This window comes from Heterodontus francisci, chromosome 27 (assembly GCF_036365525.1).
Source record: "Heterodontus francisci isolate sHetFra1 chromosome 27, sHetFra1.hap1, whole genome shotgun sequence".
Lineage (NCBI taxonomy): Eukaryota > Metazoa > Chordata > Chondrichthyes > Heterodontiformes > Heterodontidae > Heterodontus > Heterodontus francisci.
The window spans coordinates 53,117,575-53,137,150 of record NC_090397.1 but is presented as its reverse complement, the minus strand read 5'-3'; the positions used below and the strand labels follow the sequence as shown (position 1 = coordinate 53,137,150).

Here is a 19,576-nt window from a genome sequence, read left to right as displayed (position 1 = left end):
GTTCCCATGCATCTGCTGTCCTTGTTCTTCTAGATGGTAGAGCTCAGAGGTTTGGAAGGTGCTGTTGAAGGAGCCTTGATGATTTGCTGCAGTGCATCTTGCAGATGGTACACACTGCTGCCACTGTGCGTCGGTGGTGAAGGGAGTGAATGTTGAAGGTGGTGGATGTGATGCCAGTCAAGTGGATTGCTTTGTCCTGGAAGGTGTTTGTACTTCTTGAGTGTTGTTGGAGCTGCACCCATCCAGGCAAGTGGAGAGTATTCCCTCACACTCCTGACTTGTGCCTTGTGGATGGTGGACAGGCATTGGAGAGATAGGAGGTGAGTTACTCGCCACAGAATTCCTAGCCTCTGACCTGCTCTTGTAGCCACAGCATTTATGTGGCTGGTCAATTCAGTTTCTAGTCAATGGTAACCTGCAGGATGTTGACAGTGGGGGATTCAGTGATGGTAATGCCACTGAACGTCATGGGGAGATGGTTAGATTTACTCTTATTGGCGATGTTCATTGCCTGGCACTTGTGTGACATGTTTGTTACTTGCCACTTATCAGCCCAGGCCTGACTGTTGTCCAGGTCTTGCTGCATTTGGACATGGACTGCTTCAGTATCTGAGGAGAAAATAACTGACTGCTTGTATGACATCCAGTACTGAGTGAGCAGCAATTTTCTCCAATTAAATATTGGAAAGATTGAAGCCATTGTTTTCAGTCCCCGCTACAAACTCCATTCCCTAGCTATCGACACCATCCCTCTCCCTGGCAACTGTTTGAAGCTGAAACACACTGTTCGCAGACTTGGTGTTATATTTGACCCCGAGATAATCTTCCAACCACATATCCACACCATCACTAAGACTGCCTATTTCCACCTCAAACAGCTTCTGTCGCCAAGGTTCATCTTTGCGACTGAAACTCTCATTCATCCCTTTGTTCCCTCTGGACATGACTATTCCAATACAACTGGGCCAACATCCCACATTTTACCCTTCGTAAACTTGAATCCAAAACTCTGCTGCCCGTGTCCTAATTCGCGCCAAGTCCATTTACCCATGGTGTGGATTTATGGATTAGAAACTTGACTGCAATAACGACATTCGAGCTGCTGTACATATTTTTAAGATGTTCTTTGCACTTTTTAATTTGCACTATGGGTAGGTAGAGGTTTTTAATCATCATTCTCACTGATGATGTGGTTTTCTTTTCCTGTGTTCGCTGGCCAACATTGTCTAGTTAAGTAACACCTTGATTTTAAAATTCTCATCCTGGTTTTCAACTCTCTCCATGGCCTTGCCCCTCCCTATCTCTGTAATCTCCTCCAGCCCAACAAGCTCCAAGATATCAGCACTCATCTAATTCTGTCCTCTTGAACATCCCTGGTTTTAATTACTCCACCATTGGTGGCCATGCCTTCAGCTGACTTAGGCTTCAAGCTCTGGAGTTCCCTCCCTAAACCTCACCACCTCTCTACTTCACTTTCCTCTTTAAGATGCTCATTAAAACCTAACTCTTTGACCAAGCTTTTGTCTATCTGCCCTAATATCGCCCTGTGGCTCTGTGTCAAATTTTGCTTTATAATGCTCTGTGAAGTGCCTTGGGACATTTTGTTACATTAAAGGCACTATATAAATACAAGTTGTTGTGAGAGCAAAAGACAAGGTTGAAGTGTTTACTTTTTTTTATTCGTTCATGGGATGCTGGCTAGGCCAGCATTTATTGCCCATCCCTAATTGCCCTTGAGAAGGTGGTGGTGAGCTGCCTTCTTGAATCATTGCAGTCCTTGGGATGTAGGTACACCCACAGTGCTGTTACGAAGGGAGTTCCAGGATTTTGACCCAGTGATATAGTTCCAAGTCAGGATGGTGTGTGGCTTGGAGGGGAACTTGCAGGTGGTGGTGTTCCCATGCATTTTCTGCCCTTGTCCTTCTAGGTGGTAGATGTTGCGGGTTTGGAAGGTGCTGTCGAAGGAGCCTTGATGAGTTGCTGCAGTGCATCTTGTAGATGGTACACACTGATGCCGCTGTACGTTGGCGGTGTAGGGAGTGAACGTTGAAGGTGGCAGATGGGGTGCCGATCAAGCGGGCTGCTTTGTCCTGGATGGTGTCGAGCCTCTTGAGTGTTGTTGAAGCTGCACTCATCCAGTCAAGCTCCTGACATGTGCCTTGTAGATGGTGGACAGGCATTGGGGAGACAGGAGATTAGTTACTCGTCGCAGAATTCCCAGCCTCTGACCTGCTCTTGTCGCCACAGTATTTATGTGGCTGGTCCAGTTCATTTTCTGGTCAATGGTAACCCACAGGATGTTGATAGTGGGGGATTCAGTGATAGTAATTCCATTGAACGTCATGGGGAGATGGTTAGATTTACTCTTATTGGCGATGATCATTGCCTGGCACTTGTGTGACATGATTGTTACTTGCCACTTATCAGCCCAGGTCTGACTGTTGTCCAGGTCTTGCTGCATTTGGACATGGACTGCTTCAGTACCTGAGGGGTCGAGAATGGTACTGAACATTGTGCAGTCATCAGCGAACATTCCCATTTCTGACCTTTTGATGGAGGGAACGTCATTGATGAAGCAGCTGAAGATGATTGGGCCTAGAACACTACCCTGAGAAACTCCTGCTAATATTTCACGGGACTGAAATGATTGACCTCCAACAATCACAACTATCTTCCTTTGTGCTAGGTATGACTTCAACCACTGGAGAGTTTTCCCCGATTCCCATTGACTCCAGTTTTGCTAGGGTACCTGATGCCAAACTCGATCAAATGCTGCCTTGATGTCGAGGACAGTCACTCTCACCTTATGACTCTATGAAAGACAGATTTAAGGTTTTGGGTAGGGTAGATGTGAGGAAGAACTTTCTTATGCAACCAGTGGCAATGACCTGAAACTCGCTGTCTACGTGGGTGGTGCAAATGGGGATGGCGAGTGATTTCAAAAAGAGATTGGATGGGCACTTGACGGAATTAAACTTACAGGGCTATGCGGATAGAGCCGGGGAATGGATTTCATTGGATTGCTCTGTAGAGAGCTGGCGTGGAAATGTGCTGAATGGTCTCCTTCTGTGCCGCTATGATTCTATAATTCTAAGTGCCAAGTGGATGATCCATCTTGACCTCCTCCCCCACCATCCCAGATGCCAGTCTTCAGACAATTCGATTCACTCCACGTGAAACAGCTTACTGCACTGGATAAAACAAAGTCCATGGGCCCCGACAACATCCCGGCTATAATGTTGAAGACTTGTGCTCCAGATCTAGCATTAGCTCTAGCCAAGCTGTTCTAATACAGCTGCAACACTGGCATATACCCGACAATGTGGAAAATTGCCAGGTATGTCCTGTCTAAAAATTCTAGGACAAATCCAATCCAGCCAGTTCCAGCCCCAGTCTACTCACAGTCACCAGCAAAGTAAAGAATGGCAGAATAAAGGCATGACTGCCTTTTTATTTTATTTTATTTTTTGGGCATGTCTTAAACCTGTTTTTCAGGTTTTTGCTTTTGGACAGAGCTGTTCATTATTATGCCATTAACACTTTGTCTTTTAATACAACTATTAGCACTCCCTTTGCCTTTGTTCCATGTCATCTTTGTCATTTAATCTCTCCTGCCCTCTGCCCGATCACACACCTTCCCTGTTGTTCTTCGTCCCTTCTTCTCCCTTCCCCCTTTTCATTTGTTCAAAGCCTAATACATTTCTAACCATTGCCAGTTCTGATGAAAAGTCACAAACCTAAAATGTTAACTGTTTCTCTCTCCACAGATGCTGCCAGACCTTTTTCCAGCATTTCTGTTTTTACTTCAGATTTACAGCATCCATAGCGTTTTGCTTTTATTTTAGTGCTTAATTCACTGCCACTTCGCATCCAGGAATGCCTACCTTGAAGAAGTTTTGCTCTTCTCTCCAATGAGATTTCCGTTTGCCTCTTTTACCTTGTTCACCTTCATTGCTTTCCATTTCCCTCCTGGTATTTGATAAGGTGTCTACCAAAACAGTTACATCTCCTTCCTCAGCAACTGTCTCTGGCTCTGACTTATTCCACGTAGATTCCAACTGACGTTCCATCCTTCATGTTTCAAATCCACACAGGATTATAGGTCTCCAAGAAATACAAATTCCTTGGACTGCTGTTCTCGCTGCAGTTTAATTTCATCCTTCGATGCATTCACAAAAAACTTTTTCTCTTCCCTTCAGGTGTTAAGGAATGCAAGCTCCAGCTGCTCATGGGAACTAATGCCCTTCCAGATCTTTCTTCCTCTACACTTCCCTCTGACCCCATCCCTCCTACTAATCTCACCCATTGCCGTGTATTCACAATACCCTCTGACCATCCCATCTTTGTCGCTGAACAATTTGTACTTAGGAAAGGACTCAGATTTATCCCCTTATGCACCAACCTCACTGAATTTCACACTTGGCGTGACGTTGAGCTCTTCTTCTGTCGCCTTCGCCTGCAGGCTGACTTCTTTGCCAGGAGTCTTCCTCCTGACCAACAGACCCATTCACCAGTATTCTCCCTCCACCTGGACCCCTCCATCTAGCCTCTTACCTGATCTTGATCTTTTCATTGAGAACTGTCGTCGCGACATCGGCTGTCTTAATTTCTCCCCTCCCTCATTCACTCTAACCTGTCTCCCTCGGAACTTGCTGCAGTCTGTTCTCTCAGGTCTAACCCCAACATTGTGATCCAATCTGCTGACAAGCATGGTGCTGTTGTTGTCTGGCGTACCATTATAAACCCACCGACTCCAACAGCTACCTCGACTACACTTCTTCAGAACCTGGCCCCGGAAGAACTCCATTCCATTCTCCCAGTTTCTCTGTCTCCGACACATCTGTTCTGATAATGCTACCTTCCACAACAGCATCTTCCTTTTTCCTCAACCGAGGATTCCCCCCCCCACTGTGGTTGACAGGGCCCTCAACCGTGTCTGACCCATTTCCTGCACTTCTGCCCTCACACCTTCCACCCCACCAGCCTTCACATCCAAAGAATCATCCTCCACCATTTCTGCCACCTCCAGAGTGATGCCACCACCAAATATATCTTCCCCTCCCCTGTCAGCATTCCGAAGGGATTGTTCCCTCCGCGACACCCTGATCCACTCCTCCATCACTCCCGACACCTCATCCTCTTCCCACAGCACCTTGCCATGTAATCGAAGGAGATGTAATACCTGCCCTTTTACCTCCTCTCCTCACCATCCAAGGCCCCAAAAACGCCTTCCAGGTGAAGCAACAATTTACTTGTACTTCTTACAATTTAGTAAACTGTATTTGCTGCTCACAATGTGGTCGCCTCTACACTGGGGACACCAAATGTAGACTGAGTGAACGCTTTGCGGAACACCTCCACTCAGTCCGCAAGTATGACCCTGAGCTTCCGGTTGCTTGTCATTTTAATTCACCACCCTGCTCCCACGCCAACATGTCTGTCCTTGGCCTGCTGCAGTGTTCCAGTTCGAGGAACGGCACCTCAGCTTCTGATTAGGCAGTCTACAGCCTTCTGCAACATTGAGTTCAACAATTTCACAGCATGACTTCTTTGTTATTTTATTTTATTTTATTTTTTTAAACCATAGGCCTGTCTTAAACCTATTTTTCAGGTTTTTGTTTTTGGACAGAGCTGTTAATTTTTCTGCCATTAACACACTCTGGACTAATGCTTTGTCTTTTAATACAAATACTCGCACTCCCTTTGCCTTTGTTTCGTGACATCTTTGCTATTTAATCTCTCCTGTCCTCTGTCCGATCTCACACTTTCCCTTTTGTTCTTCGTCCCCACTCCCCCTTTTCATTTGTTCAAAGTCTATTACATTTCTAACCTTTGTCAGTTCTGATGAAAGGTCACAGACCTGAAATGTTAACTCTGATTCTCTCTCCACAGATGCTGCCGGACCTGTTGAGTATTTCCAGCACTTTCTGTTTTCATTTCAGATTTCCAGTATCTGCAATATGTTGCTTTTATTTTACTATAAGGAGGTTGCCTCGTTTACTGGGCAACCTCCCCACATGGCAGAGGCACTCCCCCCACCACCCCCCACCCTGCCACTGGTTAAATCCCAGTGGTGGCAGGAAGAGGCCCTTAAGTGGCCAGTAAAAGGACCTCTGGGCGGGAAGGCCGTCTTCGGCCTATCCCGCCCCCGAAAAAATTACGTGTGATGGGCCCTCCGCACCCCACCCACCTCCCATTGCAATTCTATGAGGCCCACCATCCCCCGGCCCCCTCCCCGGCTCCAAATGCGTCTCCAGGGGTCCCATAAAATTCAGCCCCTTGTGTGGGATGGGGGAAAGGGGTGGGCAGTACAACCACACAAACCCTCATTTATAAAACCATTAATCCATTGTGGCACGCAATAGCTCAGCACTTGTTCTCTTACATCAATTTCCATGAATTGGAACAGGCATCCTTACCTTGCCGTGTGTTGTACTGTCTCATTTGTACCTCCTCCACGCATTCTGCAGCAAACCAGCCAGTCCGACCTTTCACTGTCCCTTCCCAGAATCCCCCCTCACCGATGCTCAGCACTGCAAGAGTGAGAGAAGTGAAACATTAGCATTGGGGAGGTACCTCGAACTTGATGAAGTCTAAAGCAGGGTCATTGCATGGTCACTATCATGCACGCTGAGCCGAGTCACACACAGCATAGCACTATGTCACATCATTGTGATGAGTGCATGCGCACACAAACTCACACTCTCACACTCTCTCACACACACAAAACCAGCCCAAGACACTGAGACCAATATGCAGATACGCACAAACACACAGATACACAGGACCATGTAATTGAAATTAACACAATAACCAATATTAGATTTCTGAATATTGTGCATGTTAGATCTGTGGTAGAAAGCAATAGGCAGTCAGAGATGTAAAGCAGGCTACATGGGTACAAAGGCTATGGTTCCCGACAACATCCGGTAATACTTAAGACATATGCTCCAGAATTAGCTGCACCTCTAGGTAAGCTGTTCAAGTACAGTTACTGTGCTGGCATCTATCAGACAGAGTGGAAAATTGCCCAGGTATGTCCTGTCCACAACAAGCAATACAAATCTAATCCGGCCAATAACCGCCCCAACAGGCTACTCTCAATCATCAGCAAAGCAATAGAAGGGGTCGTTAACAGTGCCAACAAGCAGCATTTACTCACCAATAATTTGCTCCCAATGCTCAGTTTGGGTTCTGCCAGGACCACTTGGCTCCAGACCTCATTACAATCTTAGTCCAAACATGGACAAATGAGCTGAATTCCAGAGGTGAGGTGAAAGTGACTGTCCTTGACATCAAGGCACCATTTGACCGGGTGTGGCACCAAGGAGCCCCAGTAAAATTGAAATCACTGGGAATTGGGGGAAAACACTACAGTGGCTAGAGTCATACCTGGCACAAAGGAAGATGGTTGTAGTTTTTGGAGGCCTATCATCTCAACCCCAGAATATTGCTGCAGGTGTTCCTCAGGGCAGTGTCCTAAGGCCAACCATCTTCAGCACATTCATCAATGACCTTCCCTCCATCATAATGTCAGAAGTTCATTGATGATTGAACAGTGTTCAGTCCTATTTACAATCCCTCGGATAATGAAGCAGCCCATGCCCACATGCTGCAAGAGCTGGACAACATTCAATCTTGGGCTTATAAGAGGCAAGTTACATTCATGCCACTCAAGTGCCAGGCAGTGACCATCTCCAAAATAATCTAATGACTTCCCCTTGATATTCAATAGCATCACAACATCCAGGAGGTCACCACTGCCCAGAAACTTAATTGGACCAGAAACATAAATACTGTGGCTACAAAAGGAAATCAGAGACTAGGTATTCTGTATAGAGCAACTTACCTCCAGGTTCCCAAAAGTCTTTCCACCACTTACAAGGCATAAGTCAGGAGTATGATGGAAAGCCTTCCACTTGCCTGGACGTGTGCAGCTCCAACAACACTTAAGAAGTTCAACACCATCCTGGACAAGCAGTCCATCACTTTAAACATTCACTCCCTCCACATTGGCACAGCATGGCTGCAGTGTGTGCAATTTACAAGATGTACTGCAGCAACTTGCCAAAATGTCTTTGACAGCATCTTCCAAAACCGCGCCCTATACCACCTGGAAGGACAAGTGCAGCAGACGCACGGGAACATCACCGCCTGCAAGTTCCCCTCCAAATCACGCATTATCCTGACTTGAAAATATATCACTGTTCCTTCATCATCAATGGGTCACAATCCTGGAACTCCCTACCTAACAGCACTATAGGAGTACCTTCATCACACGGACTGCAGCGGTTCAAGAAGGCAGTTCACCACCAGGTTCTCAAGGGCAATTAAGGATGGGTAATAACTGTTGGCCTTGCCAGCGACACCCTCATCCCATGAATGAATAAATAAAAAAGTGTAGAGAAATTAAAAATTGCAAAGCCTTATCATTTTAGCTGAAAGTAAAGAAAATCATTCAGCCAAATCAGCTGGTGTCCCTCTTCCCCTGGCATCTTGGCTAGATCATTTGACATTTAGACAACTCCCTCACACTGTCACTAGCACCTCCCTTAACATCCTGTTATTGACTGTATCTCCAATTATATTAATCCAGTTCTCTTACACATTCACTTGGTAATCTTTCCTCTAGCATCCTGTGTTACTGACGATACTTCCATTGATATGCATCCAGTTTCCTCAGAGTCACTCAGTAGCCCCTCCCCAGATGTTACTAACTGCTATCTCTACTGATGTTAATCCAGTCTCCGCACACTGTTAGGTGCAGTAACTTCTTTTTCCCACGGGGGCAGCCCCAGACGATCTCTTCAACACTTACAGCTGAAATATAATTTTAAAAATTGCTGAGCAACAAAAAAAAAATCAATGGAGGGAGAAGGAAAGAGAAAATCGCACGGGCACTCTGTGCATACGCGATACACACATGCAAATAGAGATAGAAAAGAGCTGAAGAAAAATAAAGTGGAAAAGTTTAAGGCAATGTCTGAAGAGTTTTTGTTATGGTTCTTTGAGCTCACTGTACAGTCCTTGATTGTAGGTAGATCTTGCTTTTCGTTGGGGCCCAGCATCCTTATACCTTGTTCGCTGTAGGAGACTTTTCTCTCTTGGGGTTCATGTGCCTTCAGTGGATTTTAGAGGCTTGTGAGAAAGAGATGGGAGCACACAGGAGAGATCTTCTCAGTCCAGGAGCAAACAGGCACTCTGTTCAAACTGTTCGTACAAATTCAAAAAACTCAGGTTGCCCAGCAGGTTAGTCGTGTGACAAGCTGGTTTGACCATGTCCGTTTGTGTATTCGGCCATCTTAGCAGTCAACCTGGAATGCGAGTTCCCCCACCTTCAACGTCTGGTGATCAAAAGTCCATTGTAGGTTGAATGTGTCAGGGAACGGCTGCTTTGTCCCTCCAAACACTGTCTGTTAATACGTACATGTCTTATCCAGCCACGGCTGATCTGTTTAACAAGTCCTTTCTTCACTCCAGTAACAGGTTAAAATCAATGTTCATGACAAAATTAATGTGCCTCATTCTTGGCAGGTGGGGTCCTAGCATGACGCCAGCAATGGTTCCAAATTTGACCCTGAATGTCAGGGTTGGTCCAGTACAGCAAATATTCGCCTACCCTCTTGAATAGAGCATTGGTCATCTCTTTGATGCGGTGGTGGGCTGTTGCCTGAGATACCCCACACAGGTCCCCAGTGGATCCTTGGAAAGAGCCGAAGGCATACAAGTTGAGTCCCACAGTGACCTTCAGGCCCACGGGCGTAGAATGTCCACCAAAACACATGTGTTGCAGCTCACCTTGCAGCATGGTGTGTAAGTCACAGAATTACAGAATTGTTACAGCGCAGGAGGCGGCCATTCGGCCCATCATGTCTGCACCACCTCTCCGAAAGAGCAATTCACTTAGTGCCATTCCCCCGTTTTCTTTTCGTAACCCTGCACATTCTTCCTTTTTATATAACAGTCTAATTCCCTACTGAATGCTTCAATTGAATCTGCCTCCACCACACTCTCAGGCAGCACATTCCAGACCTTAACCACTTGCAGCGTGAAAAAGTTTTTCCTCATGTTGCTTTTGCTTCCCTCACCCATTACGATAAATCTGTGCCCTCTTGTTCTCGATCCTTTCATGAGTGGGAACAGTTTCTCTGTCTAAACCCTTCAAGATTTTGAATACCTCTATCAAATCACCTCTCAGCCTTCTCTTCTGCAAGGAAAATAATCCCAACTTCTCCAATCTATCTTCATAACTGAAGTTCTTCATCCCTGGAACCATTTTTGTGAATCTTTTCTGCAGTCTCTCCAATGCCCTCACGTCTTTCCTAAAGGGCAGCGCCCAGAACTGGATGCAATACTCCAGCTGAGGCTGAACTAGTGTCTTATATAAGTTCAACATAACTTCCTTGCTCTTGTACTCTATGCACCTATTAATAAAGTCCAGGATACTGTATGTTTTATTAACCGTGCTCTCAACCTGTCCTGTCACCTTCAATGACTTATGCACATATACACCCAGGAGTATCCCAGTGCTCCTGCACCCCCTTTAGAATTGTACCCTTTGTTTTATATTGTCTCTCCTTGTTCTTCCTACCAAAATGAAACACTTCACATTTCTCTGCATTGAACTTCACCTGCCACCTATCCGCCCATTCCACCAACTTGTCTATGTCCTTTTGCAGTTCTACATCATCCTCCTCACAGTTCACAATGCTTCCAAGTCAGTGACAGCCTCCCTGGAGAGCCACAGTCTTCACTCACACTGCCACTCAGACATCTGGAGGTAACTGAGGCAAGTCCAGTACTCTCTCTGCCGTGGCTAAGCCCTTCTTGGCACGGCCAGCTGCTGTGGCTCCCCTAGTCAATCATCACCAGCTTGCCCAGCTAGCCTGTGATCCTACCTCCCTCTGAGCCTCTGCTGTGCAGTGCAAGGACCTACAAAGACTGGGATAATGAGGCCCATTCCAGCTGGTCGCTTCCCCTCCTGTGCATTGTTCCTGGAGAGATGATTTTGCGTTGGGAGCCTTTCTCTTGCCACTCCCCTCTGATCATTTTTAGAAACATATATAAAATGTAAACAAATATTTAAAGAAAGGGTAGGAGCACTCAGGGTTGAAGGCTGAAGCAGGGAAACTAATTACAGAGAATGAAGGCAGGGAGAGATACTAAATGAATACTTTGCTTCAGTTTTTCCAAATTATCATAGGAGTGAGACAGTGGGCTAGATGTTATCTGGCCAACAGGAGCGGGAGTGGAGGAGTGGGAGGCTGAAAAATTGGGAAGGGGCTAATGCCCCACTGCACCCACCCTTGCCTTGAGGGCTGCATCCTCTCTGTGCCCACCCTTGCTTCAAGGGCTGCACCCCTCTGCGCCTACCCTTACCTCAAGGGCTGCATTCGTTCTGCGTCCACCCTTGCCTCAAGGGCTGCATCATTGTTGGGCAATGGCAGCTGCACTCCCCTTTTCCCCTTCCTGGATTCATCCAAACTCCCCACGGCTGCCTTCCTGTGGCAGCACTGAGGCCTTAGCGCTGCCACCTCTAAACAGTTGGGGATCTAAAGGCAAGCGATCCCCATGCAAGTTCACTAAATAGGAAATGCCCCATTAAATCCAAGTCAGGCCGATCCAAATACATGGTAAATACCTTTTCAACAATTATAATTGCAGTCCCACTGTGTTGTAGCGGCAACACCGCCCTGGAACTTTCCTGCCACTGACCAAATCCGGAACCGACATCTTGACATGGGTTTCCAGGCAAGCGCCTCCCTTCCCAATTTTTCGGCCTCCCATGCCTCTTGCTGGCCGGATAAAATCTAGCCCACTGTCTCATACCTATGATAATTTGGAAAAACTGAAGCAAAATATTCATTTAATATCTCTCCCTGCCTTCATTCTCTGTAATTAGTCTCCCTTCTTCAACCCTGAGTGCTCCTCTCCTTTCTTTAAATATTTGTTTACATTTTATATGTTTCTAAAAATGCATAATATTTCCTTTTATATCATCTGCTAGTCATTTTGCATATTCCCTTTCATTCATGAATATCTCCCCTTTTCCCTCCCCACTACACTTCCATTATTCTTTATGATTTTCTTTCTCTAACTTTATTATATTTCTCCTTTTTAAGTTTCCTTTTAGCTTTACTCTCTCTATTTACATATGACGTTTTATTTTTTGAGGCAACCTCTTTCGATCTTAAAGGAATATATTTATTTTGCACTCTATGCATAAGACATTTCAAAGATTTTCCACGGATTTATCTATCTGCTTGCTAACTGTTCTGCCTTGTTTATTTGGGCTAGATACCCTTTTAGCTCATTATTCTTTGCCTCTTTTCCAGTCCACCCTCATATTTGATTCTTTATTGTCCTTTTCTATTCTGACACAAAAGCTGACTGCAGGGTCATGAGAGTGTGTAACAGTGGATAGATAGAGGAAAAGGGGTTACTGAGGCACAGAGACTAGAGAAGAAGGGGTTGGTGAGGGTCAGTGAAAGAAGGTAGATAGTTCAGAAGGGTTTGGTAAAATTCAGTCAAAGAGGATAGATAGTGGGGAAGGGGTTACTAAGGGTCAGTGACAGAGGATCGAGCAGAAGGGTTTGCTGAGGGCAAGTGATAGAGGATAGATACAGAAGGGCCCCTGAGGGTGTATGACAGAGGATAAATGGAGGAGAAGGGGCTGGAATAAACACAAGCATCTTCCTGAAAAAGAACTGAACTAAGGACAACAATATATTGGCCTGTAGATCCAAAACTATGGGCCATAAATAGAAGATACTAATAAATCCAATAAAGAATTCAGGACAAACCTCTTTACATAACATACATGCCTTTAAGGGGAAGCTAGATAAACACGCGAGGGAGAAAGGATATAAGGTCATGTAGATAGTATTAGATGAATTCAGGTGGGGGAAGGCTTGCATGGACGATAAACACCTGCACAGATCAGTTGGGCCAAATAGCCTGTTTCTGTTCTAGAAATTCTTCGTAATATCATGCAAAAATCAAAGTGGGTAGAGTTTTAGAAAAATATATTTCCAATTCTCATCTCTCCTTTCTTAGAGAAGCTAACTCCTGTTGCAGCGATGACAACCACATTCCAATCTCTCACTAAACATCCATTTGCGAACCTAAGCATTGAGTGCCAACAAGCTAATCGAGCAAAGGCAACATGACTGAGTCTGATGCTGTCCTCACCCAACACAAACACATGCATTTTCCAGCAGGATAACGGAAGTGGGAAACATTGGCTGTTTTCTCTCTTTTACTGTTCAGGGGCACGGAGGCCCAAAGTAAGATCAGCAAGCTCAGCAAAGACCAGGGATGGGACTTTGACCTGTCTGATCTGTAAGGCTCATTACTAATCTGGGAAGAGGGAGTTGTGGGGGTCATTAATTTACTAGGCAAATCATAGCATGTAGCTTGCAATGCTTGAAACCTCTCCAACATCACATCATGTTCAGATCCATCATGAGATTGTGAACGACGAGGCACTTTGCCATCACATTCCCCTTCAAAGAAGCCATATCACCATAAGTTGTACTGCACCTGACAAAACATGCCTTTTGGTGCAGGTAACATCTCAAGCACTCTGAGGGCTACAACACAATTCAAATTGTCACTTTTTGCACGATTGAGAATAAAACATTACTTACAGACATCAAAATGAAATTCTTTGTAGGTTTTCTTTTCCGCATGAAATAAAATCTCATTATTGAGAAAAGAAAATTCAAATTCCACAGGCGACAAGCAGAAAAACAATCTTGAGATTGGTTTTTAAAAATTCGTTCATGGGATGTGGGCATTGCTGGCTGGGCCAGCATTTATTGCCCATCCCTAATTGCCCTTGAGAAGGTGGCGGTGAGCTGCCTTCCTGAACTGCTGCAGTCCTTGGGGTGTAGGTACAGGTGTTCCAGGATTTTGACCCAGTGACAGTGAAGGAACGGCGTTATAGTTCCAAGTCAGGATTGTGCGTGGCTTGGAGAGGAACTCGTTTTAAATATATGTATATATGGATTGTCAACAGATGCATCTCAGGCACCAGAAGTTAAAGAATAGGAGTCACCACTTGCAGGTTTACTCAAGCAGATTCACAGAAAAAGATATAGGCTATGATTTTATCCAGGTGACGGGTGGCTCGACCTCTGGCAAAAACGCTGCTGAGAATCCCACGTCACCCCTTCTGTGGGAGGCCCAATGAATCAAGTGCCAATTAGGCACTTAACTGGACAGCAACGGGCCTTCCATGGAATCAAGGACTCCAGCGACAGAAGTCCCGCCCTCTGAGACCTGCCAGCAAATCAGAGGCCGGCAGTTCTTTAACTGAGCAGTGCCACCACGGAGGCAGTGACTGCTGCTGCAGCATCCACGTGAGACCCAGAACGGCGCTGGACCCAGGCCACAGCTAGGTCAGGAAGAGTGAGGGTTGCGGGAGAGGGGGGTGTAGGGGTGTGGCTCTCAGCAGGTCCCCTCCCCTTCCAGATTCCGGGTCCCTTGCTCAGGCACGAAGTGCCTTTTAATGAGCCACCCCAGGGAGCCAGCAAGCAATCCGCACAGTTTTTCTTGCTGTGCTTCCCGTTCAGTGACAGGCCCGCCCACCGCGAGAGTAATTGCGGCAGCGGTGGGATGAGGCCCATAATTGGGCATTAATTGCCTACTTAAGAGCTTCAATTGGACTTAAATTCAGCAGAGGTGAGAAGGTGGCGGGATCTCCCCTGCCGCCATCCCACCTGATTTTATGCGCTCCCCGCTTCCAAACCCGTCGCGGGGGCCAGCATAAAACATCCCCCACCCTCAACACACCTTTCATCATCAGCTGAGCAACCTCTGAAGTAATTTACAACTGGGGAGCTCTGGAACATCAAAGCACCTCTTGGCTGGGATCTGACTGGGTGATTATCCTCTGTGTTTGAGTCTCTGTACGTATGAGTGTCATAATACGATTTATGGCAGCCTTATCCCTCAACGACAGTGCTCACTACTTTTTAACCCAGTGTTGATTATATCACATGTATAGCTTGCAACATAAGCAGCTCATGGGATGTCTAACTGTTTTAACAATGATACAGGGAACAGCCTGCACTGGTGCAGGTTTCCTTCCCTAAAAGATATTAGTAAACCAGTTGGGTTTTTACCACAATCCAACAGTTTCATGGTCATTTCTATTACCATTCTATTTATATTTTTAAAAAAATTGATTGGGATTGATGACAAAGTTTTAGCTGTTTCAATGATTCATCAGACTAGCACTGCATTTGATCTTGGTTTAGGCCTGTTAAATTCTGTCTCTAGTCCTCTGGAAAGCACACCGCATCATGTAACTGTTAGTCCCAATATACTGCAAGCAGGATGGCCAATTAAAGGATAAGAATACAGCTCTTTTGTTTCAGATCATGGATCAGTTACAGTTAACATGATGCGTGAGATTTAAGAGGAAGAAATCAATGCTCAGGTAACAGCATGGCGGCTCCACAACACTGACATTCTCAAACTCCAATCCTATTTTACAAGAACACTTAATGAGCTTACAACAGCAAAGAGAGAGGGGCACTCAAGCAAGATTCAGGATTCTCTCCATCACTTATATTCATTGGATTTATATTTTTCTTTCACTACATTCTTCTTTGTTGTACTGCACATGCTAGCCAAGTAGTTAAGGGTGGGAATGGGAGTGGAAGCTGGACTGCTAGCTTGGCCTACTTGGCACTCTACTGAAAGAATACAGAGTGACTGCTGCATGTCTGAAGGCACTGTAAACTGAACCCTCATCTGCCTGTTCCAGTGCTTTAGGTTGATGCTCAGGTTCCCATTGTACTATTAAAGAACAGCAAGGTTACTCTCTCAAAGCCCAGAGCAGCATTCCTCCTTCAACCATGAAAATCAAATTAACAAAAAAACTGTTGCTTTTTGTCAGATCTTGCTGTGTGCAAGATGGCTGCAGTACCTACTTAACAGCTACTGCATTTCTGTGTAATCCTTTAAGCTGTTTGAGAGCTGTGATAAGTAGCTTTATAAATGCAAGTCTTTCTATGTGTCCAGGTGTACAGGCAGGATAATTGAGATGATTTGCTATTCCACATAGATTGTAGATAGGAATTTGAGATGGTCTTGGTTACTTGCTATCCTGCAGAATACTACAGTCAGTTAAGCATGTTGGAGTTCCTCTGCAAATCCTGCCAAATTATCAGTTCAGCACTCTTCAGTTTTCCTGATCCAACATTGAACAAAAGTAGAAAAGGAAGACAGCCCTAAACCCAGGGCAGCTAAGTCATCCCATGGTGCTACACAGTGCTATAACTCGTCTCACACCAAATTCTTCTTTACTCTTCAACAGCTCTTAACTCTACAAAGCTGACATCTGTCCAAGGCACTGCCCTCGTACCTGCAGAGACTCCTCAGGCACATTTCTCACCTTGGACAGGATACAGCAAAACACTTGTCACCTGATCACTCTCAACTCCAACTTCTCTCTTTCCTCATTGACATGTCTCTGTATCTACACTACTATGGTCAATACTCCTCAGCACAACCCTCTGTGTTCCTGCAAGCTTCAAACATGCAGTTTTCTCCTCCTTGCAAATCTACTGTGTTGAAATCAAGACTCGTTGCATGATCACCTACTCCATTCATTCGATCAACCTTCTGACACTCACTGGCAACAGTTCGGTAGTACAAGATCAGGCTGGGTGCTGAAGGGCTGGTCGTCTGTAGGAGTGCACACCATGAAATCAAGGCCCCATGTCCCATGCCCTACTGTAACCCATTTTTTCCCAGAACCCTGTGCTTGCACACAGAGCTTGAAGACAGAACTGGGTGATTTGCAACTGGACAGGATCACAAAGTTCAGTGGAGAGGGGGAAGGTGGTTTCTCAAGCCCAACTTGAAAGGAATGGAGCCACAGAAACGGAGGATTTTAAGATAAGTATCTAGGATAAGTACCTAGACATCTGATGTTTAGGTTCTTTGTGTTTGATATCTCAGTGATTCTTGTTAAACTTGAGTAAATAATTAGTCTTTAGTTAGTTCACTTTGAGGAGTGACTAGAAAAATAACAGTGTAGTTTAGATCGGGTTAACAGCAATTATATAAATAATCACCTTATGTCTAAGGAATTTATTCTAAGTTTCTAATTTGAATGGAAGGGCAGTTACGACTGGTAACCTGCAATTCCTGTATCATGTGGGTAAATCTGGGCTCTTCTTGTGTCCTGCAGGCCCACGCTAGCACAAAGTGCATGCAGCTGCTCGAACTCAGGTTGAGGGTTTCTGAGCTTGGGGCCACTGCATGGCTGATAGGTGGCTCATTGCTTCCTGGATCACAGATTAATCAGGGATAGTCAGCATGGCTTTGTCAGGGGGAGATCATGTCTAACTAACTTGATTGAATTTTTCGAGGCGGTAACCAGATGTGTAGATGAGGGTAAAGCAGTTTTTAAAATTTATTTATTTATTTTTATTTAGAGATACAGCACTGAAACAGGCCCTTCGGCCCACCACGTCTGTGCCGACCAACAACCACCCATTTATACTAACCCTACAGTAATCCCATATTCCCTATCACCTCCCTACACTAGGGGCAATTTACAACGGCCAATTTACCTATCACCTGCAAGTCTTTGGATGTGGGAGGAAACCGGAGCACCCGGCGAAAACCCACGCAGACACAGGAAGAACTTGCAAACTCCGCACAGGCAGTACCCAGAATCGAACCCAGGTCCCTGGAGCTGTGAGGCTGCGGTGCTAACCACTGCGCCACTGTGCCGCCCTTGTTGATGTAGTCTGCATGGACTTCAGTAAGGCTTTTGAGAAGGTTTCGTATGGGAGATTGGAAAAGAAGGTAAGAGCCCATGGGATCCACGTCAATTTGGCAAACTGGATCCAAAATTGGCTTAGTGGCAGGAGGCAGAGGGTGATGGCCGAGGGTTGTTTTTGCAAGTGGAAGCCTCTGACCAGTGGTGCACCACAGGGATCAGTGCTGGGTCCCTTGCTGTTTGTAGTGTACATTAATGATTTAGACGTGAATATAGTTCGCAGATGACATGAAAATTGGTGGTGTCGTAAATAGTGAGGAGGAAAGCCTGAGATTACAGGACGATATAGATGGGCTGGTAAAATGGGCAGAGCAGTGGCAAATGGAATTTAATCCTGAGAAGTGTGAGGTGATGCATTTTGGGAGGACTAGCAAGGCAAGGGAATATACAATGGATGGTAGGACCCTAGGAAGTACAGAAAGTCAGAGGAACCTTGGTGTACTTGTCCATAGATCACTGAAAGCAGCAGCCCAGGTAGATGAGGTGGTTAGGAAGGCATATGGGATACTTGCCTTTATTAGCCGAGGCATAGAATATAAGAGCAGGGAGGTTATGATGGAGCTGTATAAAACACTAGTTAGGTCACAGCTGGAATACTATGTACAGTTCTGGGCACCACACTATAGGAAGGATGTGATTACACTGGAGAGGGTGCAGAGGAGATTCACCAGAATGTTGCCTGTGCTGAAGCATTTCAGCTATGAAGAGAAACTGAAAAGGCTAGGGTTGTTTTCCTTAGAGCAGAGAAGGCTGAGGGGGGACATGATTGAGGTATACAAAATTATAAGGGGCATTGATCGGTTAGATAGGAAGAAACTTTTTCCCTTAGCGGAGGGGTCAACAACCAGGGGACATAGATTTAAGGTATGGGGCAGGAGGTTTACAGGGGATTTGAGGAAAAGTTTTTTCACCCAGAGGGTGGTTGGAATCTGGAACACACTGCCTGAAGGGGTGATAGAGGCAGGAACCCTCACAACATTTAAGAAGTATTTAGATGAGCACTTGAAACGCCATAACATACAAAGCTACGGGTCAAGTGCTGGAAAATGGGATTATAATAGATAGGCTTGATGGCCGGCACGGACACAGTGGGCCGAAGGGCCTGTTTCTGTGCTGTATAACACTATGACCTGTTTCCCCTAGCTGGAAGGTCAGTTACCAGGGGACACAGATTTAACGTGATCGGTAGAAGGATTAGAGGGGACATGAGGAAAAACATTTTCACCCAGAGGGTAGAGGGTGACTGGAATTCGCTGCCAGGAATGGTGGTGGAGGCAGAAACCCGCAATGCTTTTAAAAGGTACCTGGACATGTACCTGAAGTGCTCTAAACTGCAAGGCTATGGACCAGGTGCTGGAAGGTGGGATTAGAATGGGCAGCTAGTTTTTTCAGCCAGCACAGACACGATGGGCTGAATGGCCTCCTTCTGTGCTGCAATTGTTCTATAGTTCTATGGTTCTAATGACCATCTCAAACAAGAGGTGGCACAGTGGTTAGCACTGCAGCCTCACAGCTCACAGGCTCCGGGTGCAGTTCTGGGTATTGCCTGTGCGGAGTTTGCAAGTTCTCCCTGTGACCGCGTGTGTTTCCGCCGGGTGCTCCGGTTTCCTCCCACAGCCAAAGACTTGCAGGTTGATAAGTAAATTGGCCATTGTAAATTGCTCCTAGTTTAGGTAGGTGGTAGGAGAATTGAGGGAAGGTGAAGATGTGGTAGGGAATATGAGATTAACGTAGGATTAGTATAAATGGGTGGCTGTTGGTCGGCACAGACTC

At 45.7% G+C, this 19,576-nt stretch overlaps 1 protein-coding gene across 15 annotated transcripts in view; it reads right to left on the bottom strand.

Annotated features, from left to right (window-relative positions):
- shank3a (SH3 and multiple ankyrin repeat domains 3a) overlaps window positions 1-19,576 on the bottom strand; it is a 1,286,992-nt gene that overhangs the window by 485,954 nt on the left and 781,462 nt on the right. For all 15 annotated transcript variants that reach the window (XR_010977672.1, XR_010977671.1, XR_010977670.1 and 12 more), the window contains one exon: window positions 6,420-6,533. Coding sequence is in view for 12 of the 15 variants with exons in the window: in XM_068059355.1 (XP_067915456.1) it covers window positions 6,420-6,533 (114 nt within the window). In the remaining 3 variants the exon portion in view is untranslated. The remainder of the gene's footprint in view (window positions 1-6,419; window positions 6,534-19,576) is intronic.